General features: G+C 41.6%; 1 protein-coding gene across 4 annotated transcripts in view; it reads left to right on the forward strand.

Moving 5' to 3' along the window:
• The window catches only part of slc8a4b (solute carrier family 8 member 4b), an 88,797-nt gene that overhangs the window by 29,956 nt on the left and 40,573 nt on the right, over positions 1 to 18,268 (forward strand). For all 4 annotated transcript variants that reach the window (XR_003296204.1, XM_026315896.1, XM_026315886.1 and 1 more), the window contains exons 2-4: positions 16,528 to 16,760; positions 17,667 to 17,806; positions 18,094 to 18,246. Coding sequence is in view for 3 of the 4 variants with exons in the window: in XM_026315896.1 (XP_026171681.1) it covers positions 16,607 to 16,760; positions 17,667 to 17,806; positions 18,094 to 18,246 (447 nt within the window). In the remaining variant the exon portion in view is untranslated. The remainder of the gene's footprint in view (positions 1 to 16,527; positions 16,761 to 17,666; positions 17,807 to 18,093; positions 18,247 to 18,268) is intronic.

Below are 18,268 nucleotides of genomic sequence, written 5' to 3' on the forward strand. Positions count from 1 at the left end.
GGACTGGTTACTGACTGTTGGCAACGTGGAGAGCCAAATAGGCAGTCAGCTGCAACAGTGAGTCACCCTCGACTTAATATGGTGCCATTTAGACATAACAGCAGCACACTCTGAGGTTTAAACTTCAATTTTCATCTATGTGTCTGTTTTTAATGTATTTCTGCCTTTTGGTACATGTGTTGCAGAAGCTAAATGTCTCCATGTTGGCAAACAGTACATTGCATGTGGTGTGCGTGTGTGCGTGTTTGACCTTTAGAATTCCCTCAGCCTGTCACACACCACTGCTTCACAATAGATCCACACCGCATGGACAATAATTACAAATATTTTTAATTAGCTGCTAAACACTGTCACATTGTACTTTGGTTTGTCCTTTTAAAATTTTTAATTTAGTTCTTTGCTTCTTTGACTTTTTCAGTCTTTCACTCTTTGTCTCCTGGTTGAAACTGTTTTATTAATATCTGTGGGTGTCATATATTTAAGTAGGATTTCCTTCCTCAGTTCTAATTCATTTAACATGGCAACTCTTTCCAGTGTTGACATAATTAGTTTTACTGATCACAGCTTTTCCACTGTCTAATTTGTTGCCATATGTTCCGTAGATGCTGATGTGTGCAGGCGGAACCGTTTTATTGCTTTGGTAAATGTACAAATCAGTATAGCCAGAAAGAGGAAAAGACAAGTGAGCAATTGATAGAAAAAAAGCGACATTATCATTAAGAGACTTGAAGATGCATGACAGGTGGATGTGGGAGATGGAGTGAGGAGTAAAAAGAGGCGAGAAGAGCAGTGGAGATTAACCAAGATAAGTCCCTGAAGTTGACAATAGTACTGCTGCAGGAGGTGGAGAATGGATGGATGATTGCTATGAAAATGGAGTGTGGGATAAGATTAAACCTAATTAGAACATTATAATGAGTGTAAGGTGCAACGAATAGATGGAAGCCATTATGGTGGAGATTAAGAATGGAGACAGGCCAGTTCGTTAATGAAAAATAACACTGACTGATTCAAACCAGGCCATGTTTTTTGGGTCCCTTGTAATGTTGTAATGGATTAAATGGTGGAGAAATGACTGAGAAGAGATAAATGTCAGTAAACAAGGACAATGAAGAAAAATAGAGCTTTGTAGAATGGAGATATGTGGCCGACAAAGCAAATTATGAAGAGAAGTGCAGTGTAAGGAGATGGGGGGGAAAGACAGGAGAGATAAAAATGGTAAATGGCTGAGAAAGGTTGCATCGGGAAGGCTGGTCTGATGCTGACTGAGAGATATCACCTCAAAAGAAAATGAGAGAGAAGAGTGATTCATGATGATTCACAAAAAAGTGAATTCAAACAGCAAGACCGAGATATATTTCACAGGAGAAGATAAAAGATGGGCAGAAAGAGAGCAACGGGGCATGCCCTTAGAATTCCTGTCTTTTTCGTGGGCAGTAGGCCAGCGTGGACACACTACACCACTTCATATCTGTCTGTTAAATGCACGTGTCTCCTGTGTGCACAGCCATGCATGGAGCTTCCAGAGCACCATTAGCCTCGCACCACAGTGCCAGGGTGGGATATTGAAATTTAATGGAGGCGATTCTTAAGTAGCTTGCATATTACATGTAATACAGCATTTAACCCCAGCGCGGCAACATGGTTTCACAAAAGTCACTGTAGCTGAGACAACAGGGTTCCTAGCAGTTAATAAGGTGAAACTGCAACCGCAACATTGCCAGCTTGAAGCTAGAGTGTGTTACAGGCACGGAGATAGAGACACCATCAGCAGCCCCCACCACGCCGCCTTCGAATAACACCGAGCAGAGGCCAACAGTGCAGAGCTCTGAGCTTGGTGAAAAAGGGAGCTGTCTGACCTTTTCACATTGAATGTTCAAGTGCTAAAGTGTGACATTTTCATGTAGATGCCAATTTCACTGCCTGTGCCTACAAATGACTTGAACTTATATCTAGTTAGTATAAGCTTTCTCATGTGTTGCCCTAAACACTTGACTTGTGCCCCAAATAAATAATACTAACATCCATTTACAATACACCACAGTATAATATATGATATAAAGTGGTGTGGAAATGTGTTGGCCCCCTTCCTGATTTCTTATTGTTTTGCATGTTTGTCACACTTTGTTTCAGATCATCAAACAAATTTAAATATAAGTCAAAGATAACACAAGTAAACACATCATGCAGTTTTTAAATGGTTTTTATTATGAGTTCAGTTCCTCTAGCCACACCCAGGCCTGATTACTGCCACACCTGTTCACAATCAAGAAATTACTTAAATAGGACCTGCCTGACAAAGTGAAATAGACCAAAGGATCCTCAAAAGCTAGACATCATGCTGAGATCCAAAGAAATTCAAAAACCAATGAGAAAGAAAGGAATTGAGATCTGTCAGTCTGGAAAAGGTTATAAAGCCATTTCTAAAGCTTTGGGACTGCAGAGAACCAAAGTGACAGCCATTATCTACTGTCCAACTCATCCAAGAGGTCACAAAAGACCCCACAACAACATCCAAAGAACTGCAGGCCTCACTTGCCTCAGTTAAGGTCACTGTTCATGACTCCCCCATAAGAGAGAGACTGGGCAAAAATGGTCTGCATGGCAGAGTTCCAAGACGAAAACCACTGCTGAGCAATAAGAACATTAAGGCTCGTCTCAGTTTTTCTAGAAAACATCTTGATGATCCCTAAGACTTTTGAGAAAATACTCTGTGGACTGACGAGACAAAAGTTGAACTTTTTGGAAGGTGTGTGCCCCATTACGTCTGGTGTAAAAGTAACACTGCATTTCAGAAAAAGAACATCATACCAACAGTAAAATATGGTGGTGGTAGTGTGATGGTCTGGGACTGTTTTGCTGCTTCAGGACCTGGAAGACTTGCTGTGATAAATGGAACCATGAATTCTGAGTCTACCAAAAAATCATGAAGGAGAATGTCCGGCCATCTGTTCATGACCTTAAGCTGAAGCGAACTTGGGTTCTGCAGCAGGACAGTGATCCAAAACACAGCAGCAAGTCCACCTCTGAATGGCTGAAGAAAAACAAAATGAAGACTTTGGAGTGGCCTAGTCAAAGTCCTGACCTGAGTCCGATGGAGATGCTGTGGCATGACCTTAAAAAGGTGGTTCATGCTCGAAAACCCTCCAATGTGGCTGAATTACAACAATTCTGCAAAGATGAGTGGCCAAAATTCCTCCACATTCCTGTAACAGACTCATTGCAAGTTATTGCAAACACTTGATTGCAGTTGTTGCTCTAAGGGTGGACCAACCAGTCATTAGGTTTAGGGGCCAACACTTTTTCACACAGGGCCATGTAGTTTTGGATTTTGTTTTCCCCTAATAATAAAAAAAACTGCATGATGTGTTTACTTGTGTTATCTTTGACTAATATTTAAATTTGTTTGATGATCTGAAACATTGCTGTGACAAACATGCAAAACAATAAGAAATCAGGAAGGGGGCCAACACTTTTTCACACCACTGTAATTAGTGTAAAACTATTGTTTCTTTGCAATTCACATGCAAAAAATCAATTTAGCATTTTGTACAAACAACAAAGCACCACTGTACATCAATCATACAGCTTTGCCCGGCATACGGCCGACACCACCTGCTCAGGCAGACCTCCCTTGTGCCTTGTCTCCAGACCCCTGGGAGCGTTACCCACAGGTGATGCCCCCCCATGGATGACAGTTGAGACTCGCTAAGGTCACCTTTACAACCACCTGTTTCCTTTTGGCTTTTCTTGGGAAATTATACTTTGCTGCATGTGTGATGTGTTCTTTTTCCATAGTTTTATTGGATGGAATCATGGTTAGCATGAGCAGCCTGAGAGTGGATTACTTTTCAGCAAAGATGACACAGAGGAGATTTGTTAGGGAGCTGTATGAGTAAAGGACATCTGCAACTTAATTTACTTGAGGCTGGATACTTTTAAACTTATGTGAAGATAAATACATTTTTCATGCATAGGAATATGTGTGCGTATTTGTAGTTGGCACGTATGAGGTCTATGTGCGATATCTGTAATTACTGTAAATGTTTTCTTCTGCGTTTCTATAGTAACAGTCTGCATTCCAGTGCTTATTCTCACCTGTGTGATGTTATTGGCAGAAATCAAGTGAGTTATTTTTGTGGTTCTCTAAGTAATAGTAACAGTGGTGTGTGTGTGTGTGTGTGTGTGTGTCTGTGTGTGTGTTTCTCCTCTCAGCAAAGCCAGATGGTGGTGTCAAGTGCAGAGCATTGAAATCAACCGCTCTGGCATCACCACACCAAGCCACAGCCTCACTCTGTATGTGTGTGTCCCTGCTTGTATCTAGTGTGTGTGTGTGTCCGTGTGTGTGTGTGTCCGTGTGTGTGTGTGTCCGTGTGTGTGTGTGTCTGTGTGTGTGTGTCTGTGTGTGTGTGTGCTGGCATACCTCTCATAATGTCAGGGTGACCCAGGCACTAACCTCAGTCTCTACCTAATGTTTTCTGTTTTTGTTTTTTCTTTCCCTCCCTTTTGTCTCTCTGCAGCAGTGGGGTGGTTTCACCCATGGCTGCACACACTCTTTGAGCGTGATCAGCATAATGAGCAAACACACACACACATGCGGGCAGCAGAAGTAATTAACAGCTAAATGCAAGAACCTATTATCATCACAGGAACAAGGTGGGATCAGACGCTCCCACCTACATAATGGACAATTAGTCTCAGCATCTTCAAGCGTCCTGCAGAAAAGTCTCTTTTCATTTTTACCAGAAGATGCTGAAGCTTTTTCTAACACTGGAGACAGTAATGGGCTTTTCTGATGGTGGTCATTGTGGTACTTTGGAGTACAAAATAGCTTTCGCTGCAATTTATCCTTTCATTCCAAGAACTTTTCACAGTTTGACATTTTTCTGACTTTCCTGATGGTTTAGCTCTGTCAGAGTGTCACCAAAAAGTTTGTTTGAATAAAACAGGATGTTTCACATTTTTGAGAATAAACACAGCAGGTGTTAAAGTCATTGGAAGGTAGAAGATCACATGTAAAGGTGGTTTACTGTCATTATGACAAAGATCTCATTACACATCAGCATTTAATCCATTTTCGATGAGCAGATTTCAGAATGGAGATCTTCCAAAACGCAACTTAATATTTACTTTAATATCTTATGGTTACAGTGTCAGTACCAAACTGCCCTGCATGGCTGCTGCTGAAATGGATCCCTGCTGGCACATTGTGTTCGCACAAAATATTTTGTCTTCTCTTCTTTTTTACCCACTCTTCTGTTGTTTTAGATACGAAATTTCAGACAATATCAGAATAGTTCATAGAAAAATTTGAGTTTAATGTGGCATCACATGCTGTGTTCTTCTCTACTCCTGATTGGAAGGTTTTAAGGATTTTCAAGGCTGTGTGTGTGTGTGTGTGTGTGTGTGTGTGTGTGTGTGTGTGTGTGTGTGTGTGTGTGTGTGTGTGTGTGTGTGTGTGTGTGTGTGTGTGTGTGTGTGTGTGTGTGTGTGTGTGTGTGTGTGTGTGTGTGTGTGTGTGTGTGTGTGGAATTTTTATTCCTCCTCAAGGTTAAAATAGAACAGCGTTCATATTAGCGAGGCTATATATCTCCTTTAGCACCTGACTTTTTTATAGCACTCCCTCATTTCCTCTGCTCACTGCTGCATTTGAGACTCTCTCTCTCTCTCTCTCTCTCTCTCTCTCTTCCTTCTTTTGTCAGTCACAGCATAAATATAAACTGTTTTCGAATTTCCTCGTCTCTGCCTCCTCTATCGATTGTGGTTCTTGTTAATTAACCAAATTTGTTTTAATGAGCCTAACACTGATTACCTTGTTCCAGTTGTTGAAACAAACCTTCTGCAATGCTTCAGACAGACCTTGAGACACGGGGGTCAAAATAATCAGACTGTACTCAGACCATACTGCCTTGCCATTGCACCACGGCTGATTTGAGCTCGATTACGCCTACAGCTGTGTCCCTGGGAGGTTCTCTACAAAATGACTTGAAAATAGCTGGTTCTGCTACCATTGTTTTCCTCACAAACACACAAAGAGTATCAAGGGTTCAGGTTTCTGCTCATGTTGGGCTCATCTTCAGAAATGTCTCAAAAAGAGGATAGAGGATCCATTTGTGTTGTGACGAACAGTGAGCCTCCTGGTGTTTATCAGTCAGCTGGTTTAGGTTTCAGCACGTCGTACAGGGGAAAGCTGCCCTGCCTAGACTCACACCATCCCCTTATATGATCCCATATCTCTCAGGTTACTTTTGTACATCATTTACACTTCTATGCTTTCAATAGGTACCCTATATGGAAAAAATGAACTGGCCAGTATCCTCACAATTTTAATCCATATTGGATGCTTCCACCACCTCCTGATTTGCATCCAGTCTCTGCATTCTATAAAAACCTAAGAGGCAGAAAATAGTGAATAGCAAAAGGGCTTTGTACAATTATTTATGATTCACATGTTCCATTACCGGCATGTCTCTCCATCAGACACACTGGAAGAAATGAGAAACACTTGTTTATGATGTCTTGTACAAGCACGGCTGAAGTTGCACTAATAAATCTTAGGTACAGAGTATCCCACTGATCCTTTGGCTGTCGTTTAGGATGGTGTGGATTTTCTAAAAAATGTAGTCTTCCCTATCCCTTTAAATCCCTTTAATGTAAATCATCTGGGGCAGGATTTTCTCCTAGTGGTCAACATAATGGAGACTAACAAACACAACGATTCATTCCCATGTTTTCTGTATGAATACAAGAACGATTTCTTTTTTTTACTATATAAGGATAGCTCAAAAATTGACCGTAGCATAGCATGATGCACCTATTTAAAAAATAATTGTATGTCCTCTTTAAAAGCAACTTAGTTTTAATGAATTTGCCCCTTTTGCAGTGGTGAAATTCCCCTTTAAGTCCTGCTCTCTTGTTTAATCAATGCCCAGACAAGTAGCCAGCTAATCCTTCTACTGAGCTCTCCCAAATTAGTCAATAAAGAGTGCAGAGTCTACAACCCAAACTCCGGTGATACCAGAGGAGACTTTATAAGTCAGCCTGCCGACTTTATTTGAGAGATGAGCATTCAAAGGTGAATCTGAAAAGAGTGAGTTGATGTGACGGTGAGACAGCATGTTGAAATTGTACGTCCCTGGAAACACTGCTGTGTCCTTGCTCTATCACACTGCTGTCACGTTTCATTTGTGCGTGTGTGCGTGTGCGCGTGCACGTGTGTGTGCGTGTGTGTGAGGGTAGGTGTGTGACCTTGAGGTAGAGAAGTCTGTTCAGCTGTTGATTGCCAGGCCTCACTGGTGTCGCTGCTGGTAATTCTGTGAATTCCTTCGCTGCCAAGCCTGAAAATGTTCACCTCCTAATCTAAACCTCTCGCTATTTTATTTTTTTTTGGCTCTTTCTTTCGACGCCTTCCTCTGCCTCTCTGTCTTCGTCCTTTTCTTCACGGCCTTTGCAGTCTGTTCTCCAACTGGATTTAACCAGCATCCTCGCTTGTCTGTGGCTACACCTTCACTACGGTGTGCGTGTGTGTGTGCGCGTTTGCATGAGTGTGTGTCGCTCGAATAATTGAACCTGTTAAATATTAGGGCGACCTCTATGCTTAACTGTCTAACGCTGACAGTAAAGGTCTGTCCACATTCATTTGCATTTAAGAGTTATTGTTTACAGGGACATCTGTGAATGTGAAGAATATAAAAGCTTTGTGTGCGTGTGTGTGTGCGTGCGTGCGTGCGTGTGTGTGTGTGCGCGCTCTAACTAACCAGTAGCTATTTGATTTGGCAGGCGTGGTGACTATTCTTTTCTCCATAATAGCAGTAAAGGTTCATTCCATCTACTTCACATTGTGCTCAACCAGCATTTGCATGTGTCTGAGAATGTTTAATTGCCTATGCAACAGTGAAATATTAATGCTGACTCTCCTCTCACTCCCATATCCCACAGCACACATATGCCCACCCACACACACACACACACACACACACACGTATGAATTGTGTTCCCACTCATAATTACAGCAGGGACATTTTTACTGGTTTTATTAGCAGGTTTGGGCATACTGTAAGCATAGATGCATGTTTTGGATCCTGGTATCTGGGACAGTTTATGAAGAAAAGCTGTATTAATAGGTGGAAAACATGTCTGACATCTCACTTGAGCAAAATATACAGTCACAGGAGAATCTGAGCATTGAAAAAGGGGTCACCATGCTTCATATGATGTGCTTGTCAGAATGTCGAACATCTTTTTAGTATAGTATGTACAAATCAGTGTAATACCATAAAAGCGTCAGTGAAAGACTGTACAAGTCTATGCTACTGTCTTCATTTGTGGATACTGGGAAGGCTGTCAGGCCCTAAGGGGTGCTTCTGTCCCTTTTTTACTACTCAAACTGTTGCTGTAACACTAAAGCATGTGACAGTAAAAATTTGTTATATGGCTCACTAATGCAAAAAATAGAAATAAAATAAAATCCCAGTAAAAACTTCACCTCTTATTGGCTTGGAGTGTCTACAAACACAACAAATAAATTATAGTGCTCTGTAGTCAACACCCTTTGCACCAGCAAAGAGACTGTAACACACAGCCCAGAGTGGACCACTTTACGCTTCTACTGCAGCTAATACATCTTCCATCAGGAAATCCACTGTAATGCATGGTCCTGTGCTTCAGCTTGTCATTGCGATCTCCACTTAACAGTCTAATTTATGAGGAAAACCCTCTTATCTAATTGATTTAGTTAATGTCGTCTGTATGAATAATCTGCTAGCGTTACTCTCTGGTTTCTCCCATCTGGCTGACACACACATGCACACACACATATATGCACACACACAGTGTACGTCGCCCACTCATTTCATATGCATAATGATAATGATAATAATGTTCCCATCCCATTAATCACTGTGGTAACGCCACACCACCACAGAGGCCTGTTCAGTCTCTGCGGCACACTCTTGTTGTGTTTGTGTGTGTGTGTGTGTGTGTGTGTGTGTGTGTATTACAAATTCACAGTGACTACGCTATGGTCAAGTGTGGAAAATGGCTGGCTTAACAAAGATGATTGGCCCTGTGCTGTTACCACGGTGACTAATGGGATACCAGAGTTACCAAAGTTCACTATATAGTGTATGTGTGAAGGAGAACTTGTGCAGATGCAGTGGAAAACATCATGTTGCTCCGAGAGTGTGACATGAAGAAATGACAGGCATGTGTGCAACACGTATACTGTGTGTGTGTGTTTGACTATTCAGCCATGTAAGAGAGAGATCAGGAAGGATTATTACAGGTTCCAATTATTGTTCCTGTGTTTGCTTTCTCTTTCTCTTTCCTCCTCTTTTTTGTTTTCGTGTTTTCTCCCTCCAGTCTCATCCTCCCTTCAACACGAGCAAATGGCATCTGTCCCTTTCTCTCACTTTCCATCTCTGAGCCGTCAGTGACAAGGGGATTTTCTTTAGCCGTTTTATTGAAATTGCTGTCATTTGTTACACAACAGAGATGGTGAAATGGAGGGAGGGAGACAGAGATTGAGGAAGAATGAAATGAAAGAGGAAGGGAAAATAGAAAGAGTGAAAGAAAGGAAAGTGAAGGCAGAGAGAGTAGAGGGGAAAAGGAGATACAGCAAAAGCCATCATATTTTACTGAATCTGCCTCAAACCACACACTTTTGTACAGCTGCTGTTATAGACTCACTCATCTCAGGCTTCAACTGACTGGACACTGTCTACAGCTCCTGCCTGTGTCCATTTTCTTTTTATAAAACGTATCTACTTCAGTTTCAAAGATGTGAATTTACACATCCAGAGTTCTGTGATTTTTAATGCCCCTGGTCTCTCTCTCTCTCTCACTCACTCACTCACTCTCACTCACTCACTCACTCTCTCACACACACACACACACACACACACATCTATTCACTCTCACATACATACATGAAAACACACTCACACCCACACAAACCACACTTACAGCCAGTCTCATCAGGCATCATCACCATGCATCATCTTCTTCTATATTAATGTCACAGCCCATTAAAACCCTTTTAACCCCATTTGGCTGATGTTCTCGCCTACACAAACGTCCACATGTCGATGCCATATGCAGATGAAGGGGCAGACAGAGCAAGAAACCATTATTATTAAAGAAGTGAGAACTTTGGCTGCAGGCCTGTGTCTTTGCACTTTATGTAGTTTCATGTATCATAACAACAATGTTCAAAAGACAAACAAAAGGAAGAATTTCAAGGGAAAGACACTTCATTGCTATAGGCAGGTTAACACTAACCCACAGTGACTCGATAGCCTGAGGTGAATTTGTATGCTGCAAATAAAGAAGCCAGACTTGTCCTGGAGCAGCGAGACTCCACTATTCATGAACTTCACTTGACCTTCTCCTGTTCTTTACATTATTCTGTAGCAAACCATCTTATAGTGGAGCCACATGATATTTAAAAGGACAAAGCAACAAGAAGTGGCACAGTGGGAATACAGGAGAAACTGTGACCAAAAGCTGTGGGATTAAACACAAGCTCTGTCTGTCTGTCTCTCTCTCTCTCGGTCGGTCGGTCGGTCGGTCGGTCGGTCGGTCGGTCGGTCGGTCGGTCGGTCGGTCGGTCTGTCGGTCGGTCTGTCGGTCTGTCGGTCTGTCGGTCTGTCTGTCTGTCTGTCTGTCTGTCTGTCTGTCTGTCTGTCTGTCTGTCTGTCTGTCTGTCTGTCTGTCTGTCTGTCTGTCTCTGTCTGTCTCTGTCTCTGTCTCTGTCTCTGTCTCTGTCTCTGTCTCTGTCTGTGTCTCTGTCTCTCTGTCTCTGTCTCTGTCTCTGTCTCTGTCTCTGTCTCTGTCTCTGTCTCTGTCTCTGTCTCTGTCTCTGTCTCTGTCTCTGTCTCTGTCTCTGTCTCTGTCTCTGTCTCTGTCTCTGTCTCTGTCTCTGTCTCTGTCTCTGTCTCTGTCTCTGTCTCTGTCTCTGTCTCTGTCTCTGTCTCTGTCTCTGTCTCTCTCTGTGTCTGTCTTAACCTTTGTGACCTTGGCTAACGGCTTGATCCGACTTCCTGCGCATCATATGACTGAAACTGACATCTGTAAATTAGATGCAATACTGTGTGTGTATATGTGCTCATAACATGTGCTATAGCATGTATTTACTGTAAAAATCCATGCTTGTACAGTATCTCTGTGGGCATACGTTTATTTGTATATATATGTTTGTGGGTGTACTATGATTGTATTGTTTGCTCAGTTATATATGTGTTTATGTCCTCCAGGTGTGTGTGTGTGTGCGTACGTGTGTGTGTGTGTGTGTGTGTGTGTGTGTTCAGAGGCTTGTAAGTGTAAGGATCTAAGACACTGATCTAACAGGTCGTTAATGAGCACAATGAGGATAAGAAAAGAAAGACTTTAATGTCCAATGTCTTAAGGTCTAAAAATAAAAGTCTGATAATATTCATGTCTTCAAGTTTAAATCTTTGAGTTTCATCAAATCTGTTTTGGTTTGCATCTGCATCTACTACAGCTGTTCAGTGTATATTCTATGACTACTGCTCAATGAATTTACAAATATATGATGTAGCATTTCATTATTTCTTTGTACATAATTTTATCTTATTGATTACAATGTTTTACCTTCACTCTCCTACAGCTGTATATTAGCTGTTTTAAGGGAGTAATGAGTGTTCAACTGTCGTATTTCCGCTGCAGTATTAAACCACCCCACAGGGGTCGCCAAAAACAACCAAGACTGAAATTTGTAGGATTACAAGTTTAAAACCTCTTCTATAAGTCAGTAAAACTAGAGAAACATTTTTTTAAAATCTGTTATCTTAAAGCAACAAACATGAAAGTATGCCACATGAATAAAGAAATTGTCTGCCTGGAAGAATATAAGCTGAATAACCCATAATAACAATGTTCGCCTCAACAGTGAATTTGGAAAATGTTAAGCATAGTAAGTGCCAGAGGGCGCTGGAGGATGAGATGAAGGCAGACAACGCACATATTCACACCCACTGTAAAGCACAATCACATACACACGAGCTTCGACCTGTTTATTGAAAGCAGTAAGAGCATCGACCATGGCTGTAAATTCATATCACATCAGCACTGTCTGCCTTGTTTAACGCCATGAATCACCACACACACACACACACACACACACACACACACACACACACACACACTGCAGATGGCTAATGTTGTCTCAGGGTTAAATGACATTCAACTTATCACATTTTCATGGGCTCAGCTAGCATTCCTACTCCCATGAGACCATCCTTTTCTTCTTTTTCTCCCTCCTTCTATCCTTTCACACTGCTAACACTGATTTACCCAGTAATGGGACCTAACATTATGCTGTAAAACACCTTTGACAGTGAGGTGCAATTATATCACTGTTTTCATCACAAATCACCTGTGACTTCTCAAACACCCCGAGGGAAAGTCTGAGCTTCAAGAGTGTGGGTAGTGTAGTTTTTTTTCCACTTTGCCCTCCAGATAAAGACATTTTATATAACAGCAACGCATTAGTGACTGGATCTGGATTTATAGACTCTCTAAAGATTATTTTATTTGTTAGTTTTTTGGCACTTTTGTGTATTTTATGTTCTTTGAAGGTGCTGACTTATGAGAAAACTATATGGACAAGAAAAATAATGACAATGCCATTCGATCAGATTAAGGCTAAGTAGGTTTCTGCTGTTAAGGACTGTTTTGTTTTCCCCATTCCTTCATCTCTTTATGTTTATTTTACTGTGTGTGTCTTTTAAATGGATTTTACGAAAAGTGGCACATGATAACCATCATTATTAAAATTCTCCTCCCTGCCTGTCTTTCCTCCATCTTCTCTCCCCATCCGTTCCTCTATCTTCTTACCCCTCCATCTCTTCAGCCCTGACCTTATTCTTGCCTTCCTGCATGACCAGCCTTTTTTCTCTTAGTTATCTCTTCTTCACAGAGAGTGAGTATGTGCACAAGGAAGTATTTTGTTTGTGTGTTTGTGTGTTTGTGTGTGTGTGTGTGTGTGTGTGTGTGTGTGTGTGTGCGCGCGCGCATGTGTGTGTGTGTGTGCGCGCGCGCGCATGTGTGTGTGTGTCTGTGTCTGATCTCCAGAGTCCAGGCTCAGAGGGGGGGGGGGGTGTTGGTGTGGCAATGAGTGGTTACTTGGTCAGGACTAGAGGAAAGATGAGAGGAGGATGACATAGCAGACAAGGGGATTAGGAACAATAAAACAGAGGTAACGATAAACAGAAATAAAAGTCAAAGTTGCCACCCAAAAAAGGAATTGAGGGGATGCAGGGAGATAAAGAAAGAGGTGGAGAGATGGTGGCAGCCATGAGCATGTGTGGCTCTGGGATTACAGCTATCGAGTGGCTGAAGAGCTGATGAGACGCATAATTAGGCAGATTTAAGGGTGATAGAGAGTGTGCCCCACTGGGCCATGTATACAGCTGTCCAAGCATGTTGGAGAGTGTTGCAAAGTGCTGCCCATACTCAGTGCAGATTGAAGACATGGGGAAAAACAGCCCAGTGGAACGAAATGAAAGACATCAGGGATGCAGCCTGGCTGTCCCCTGCAAACAGTGTTAAAATTTGCTGCACAGTGTGTGTGTGTGTGTGTGTGTGTGTGTATGAGAGAGTGTGTGCAGATTTGAAGAGGACAGTGAATGCAACGAGTAAACAGACAGCTACATCCACTGCAAGTTTATGGTGATTTATTTTTAAACTCATATCTGAAAGATTTTAAGATTTAAGTGTTACTGCATGCAGCTCCTTGAGTCTCAAAGAGCCCGGTTTTGCAAACTGTTGCCCAAGATGGAGCACAGCACATAATGTTAGTGCTGGCAAATGCATCCCTCTGGAGCTTAAAACAGCTAATGATGCCTCTATTCCTTAGTCTTCTTACATTTTAGGAGAACAGGCTGCTATAAAATGATGCAAAGTCAAAAAGATGCCAGTAATCATTTTTGGTAATGGGATCTGATGAAAGTACAAACACAGACTATTTTAAAATAAATTCTGTAAGTCTGAGGCAGATATGAGACGAAACTAAACTAAAATACTTCACTAGCAGTTAGCCAACACTGTGTGTGTGTGCGTGTGTGCGCGTGTGTGTGTGATTGTGGTCAGTGCTCTGGTGGTTGCTCAGTGTCACTCCCTACAGGACTCAACATTGATCTGCCACTGGGATCATCCGTCACTGTGAAGACACGTTTGCTCACAAACACACACACACACACACACACACACTCCACATAAACACTGCAGATCTTTGAAATCTTTGACATTTTTTTAAACGCATTAGTGGATTATATTGTTTCTGAGCCTGGGTGTGTGTGTAAGCTGTGAGAAAAATCAGAACAGGACAGGGTGTGTATTCGGAAACACACGCATACAAGACAAGATAATAAAGATGTGGCTCTATGGCCCCACTGTATATACATACCTTTGGCACCAACGCTGTGATGTTTGTGTAGAGTACAGAGTTACTACTGCCCGAGAGAAACATCTGCAGATATCAGCTTTTCACTTTTTCATTTTGTGTTAATTTGCTCTGTGGATGGAAGTCTTTATCATTGTAATTACAGGGACACACTTAAGTCAGCTCTGAAAATGACTTAAGGCTAATAGCTTTTTGGAGCACAAATGCATCTATGCAAATTCTAAATACCTTATAAGCTGAAATTCAGCCACATCTGCATTTTAACGAGAGCCATTCAGTTCTGTACTCAGCCAGTGTGTTGCCACTATACACTCAAACTTAAACTCTATAAAGCAGAAAAACTCCCTATTTCTTTTACTATGATTGTCTTGGTTTGTGGCAGCAAATACACATATACTGCAAACACTCGAACAGTCGAGGATTTGTTTACGAGTGAGGATGCCATAAATGGAGCGATGAGGCTGGATCGAGCAGAGATGTGAAAAGAGAGAGCGAGCGGGGGATATGGAGAGGTGCTAGAAATGTGAAGTGATGAGCACACATGTAGGTGGAGAGAGAGAGAGAGAGAGAGGGAGAGAGACTGTGAACTACCGGATAATAACTTATGCACATATGTGGACAATTAGTGGGGATGAGACGAGTGTTAAGGGTGTGTAAATGTGTCCAAACACATTTGTAAGAAGATTTGAGAAGGTTTTTAAAATTGCATCCTGTGTGTGAAAGTTCAAGTTTCTTCCCTTATTGAAAAAAGATCACTTTTGTGACACAAAGCTAAAATGTGATGCAGAAGTCTACAGTTTCACTACAAAGAAAGAGAAGGACAGAAGAGAGTGGGAAGGAAGCAGCAGGACAGACAGCAGCGGAGAGAAGCGAGATGAATATTGAAGTGACAGGTTATTGTCAGAGCAGCGAGACCCTGGAAGACAGATGATGACGGGGTCAGCAGCTCCCTGCTAATGTCACCACAAATGACGAACTGCAGTTATTTGTGTATAGGTGTGTTAGTGCACGCATAAGTGTTTGTGTGTAAACAGGGTCAGCAATTTTTTGTCCAAGGCTGACTAACCCTGATTGTGGTGTGTGTGTGTGCGGGTGTGTGTGTGCGTGTGTGTGTGTGTGTGTGCGTGTGTGTGTGCGCGTGTGCGTGTGCGCGCGCGTGCGTGTATTGAGTACAAAGTCAGCAACTTATGTACTACAAGGCCATTTGTGTATCTATGAGTTCCGTGTGTACGTTTCTGTTCCACTGTTTGCTGTGTGTTTGCATTGGTTTGACCTCACACTTCCAGTTCAAACTGTTTCTGTTTTCCCTCTTTGTTTTTTTTTTTTTTTTTTCCTGTTTTGGTCCTTTTTTCACTCACAGCATATAAACTCTGAAAAGCCACTTTGCCTCCTCGACATGGAAACATATAGCTGTTATATCACTGCTGTTTACTTCTTGCTCTCAGCTCAGCCTATTTTTACTGGCGAACATCAGGAGCACAGAACAGCATTTATATCCGGCTGCACACACATGCGAGATATGGGAAACATAAAGATCCTTTTCTCAATTGTGAAAACGTATCACCTCTGGAATTCATAGCAACTGTGCCTTGGCAGTGAGAGCCATGAGTCCAGTTAGCTTCAGTGGAGGCTAAATCAACCCAGAGACATTTTTACATTGGTTATCTGTTACCACAACTGATTTCAAGAGTGCTGCTTAATCTAAGGGCAGTCTACCTCATGATGGCTGTCGGATCATCTGTGGAGCTTTTTCTGGCGTGCTTTATTGTGGATTTTATTGTTTTTTCATGTCATTTGATGTGTTAATCCGCCTTAAAGCACTTTGCAGCTGCGTTATATTGAGTTCTTACAAATCGAACGTTCCCTTAGCTACAAATACAATGTTTTGATTTTAGACCATAAAAGCCAGGGATGTTTATTTCTGCCACTTTCAGCATCCTTAAAATAAATCACTTGAGATTATTTAAAAGCAACAGAAGGGGGTTTCTTGGTAAGACTATTAAAACCAGAGGAAATGGTTCATGGGAGAGTTCATTTAATGACTTGACTGAAAGGTAGAATAACCACTCTTCTTATGTCTGTACCTTTTCTCTGTTTAACCCCAGGATTTGCACGTCATCCTGCACTGAGCCGTTCCAGTAGGGCCCAGTAGAGCCCAGCGAAGTCCTGGCTGCAGCAGCAGAAATGGGTCCAGCAGTCATGGCTGTGCCTCGATCCTCTCTCACCCCGCTCTGCTTCTTCTTCCTCTCTTCTTTTCTGCTCCTGTCATGTCCTGAATCGGTCCATGCAAGTTCATCAGAGAAAAACTGCTCAGCTGTTGGAGACACCTGTCAGGAAGGTGGGCTTTTTGTATACATGGACGCAGCAATTTAGTCAGAGGGATTAACATGATGACAGGATGTATTGCAGTTCTTCAGTGATGCAGTTGTTCAAAAGGGAAAGGGTTATATTGTGAAATTTTTATCACAGCTACACACGAAGTTTTAATTAAATGTTCACTATTGTCATCCAGCAGATTTCAGACAAAACACAGCATAATATGTCATTTCTCTGTATGTTATAAACCGTAATTAAGCATGAAATGTGTCAGTCATTTTTATAATGGAGGCAGAATATATATATATATATATATATATTAAATCCGTATGCAATTCATATTCTTATACTATTTTTACAAAGCTATTTTTTTTCTTTATCATAATCTAAAATAATGTGATAGAAGTCCACCGCTAAACTCCATAAAATTTATTGTGCACATTTTGTAGTACCAATACATTAGTCTATGGATTCCTTAATTTTGAAAGAGCATAACCTCCTGGCATTTACTGCAGGCTTTGCAAATAACAGAAAAAAGATTTATTTGCCAGGTGCAAATGCATTAGTAAAAGTCAGCAGAATATTCATAGAATACCTAGGAAAATAAAACAGCAGGAACCCCACAGCACACCAAGGTGATGGTGTTTCATTTCCTCCTAGTAAAAAAGCACTATTCATGAGTTATCAGGTGATTATGCCGCCTTACTCCCCCGAAACTACACATCGACCCATTTCCATAAGTTTTAGCAGAATGAAATGTGACCATGAGGTGGATCTCCCACATATTATAATCCTTAACCAGGTTCTACTGCCACTGAGCTCTTATAAAATGCTCACTGTCAAAGAATTACAGTATTACACAAAATTGTTGCAACCAAAAATTGCTTGTGAGCTTTTCTGCAAAACTCTGTTTTATTATCAATTTCAGGAGTGGTCCTGCCTGTGTGGAACCCTCAGAACCCGTCCGTAGGGGACAAAGTGGCACGGGCCATTGTTTACTTCGTAGCACTCATCTATATGTTCCTGGGCATGAGCATTATAGCGGACCGATTTATGTCGTCTATAGAGGTAGGAAACGCATGAATAACCACACACTTATTATTAGGTACGACCTCTTATAATCAGTTTTTGGAAAATACGCTGGATCTTATTTAATGTGACACAAGTTTGACACCAATACAAATGACAAATAGCTTTTTGTTGGGTTTCCTTTAATTTTGGTGCCTCTTTAAGGTTTGTTTACTTGTCTTTTGCCTCATCGCACCTTTCATTTTTCACTTACTCACTTTCCCTTTAGTACTTCTGCTTTTCTTTTTTTTCTTAAGTTTTATTCTGTCTTCTTCTCTTCTCTCCAGGTCATAACCTCCCAGGAGAAGGAGATTACCATAAAGAAGCCGAATGGTGAGACCACCACGGCCACGGTCAGGATCTGGAATGAGACTGTTTCTAATCTCACTCTAATGGCCTTGGGTTCTAGTGCCCCCGAGATACTGCTGTCTGTTATTGAGGTCAGTGCATTATGAGCTGGGT

This window comes from Mastacembelus armatus, chromosome 18 (assembly GCF_900324485.2).
Source record: "Mastacembelus armatus chromosome 18, fMasArm1.2, whole genome shotgun sequence".
NCBI classification, from domain to species: domain Eukaryota; kingdom Metazoa; phylum Chordata; class Actinopteri; order Synbranchiformes; family Mastacembelidae; genus Mastacembelus; species Mastacembelus armatus.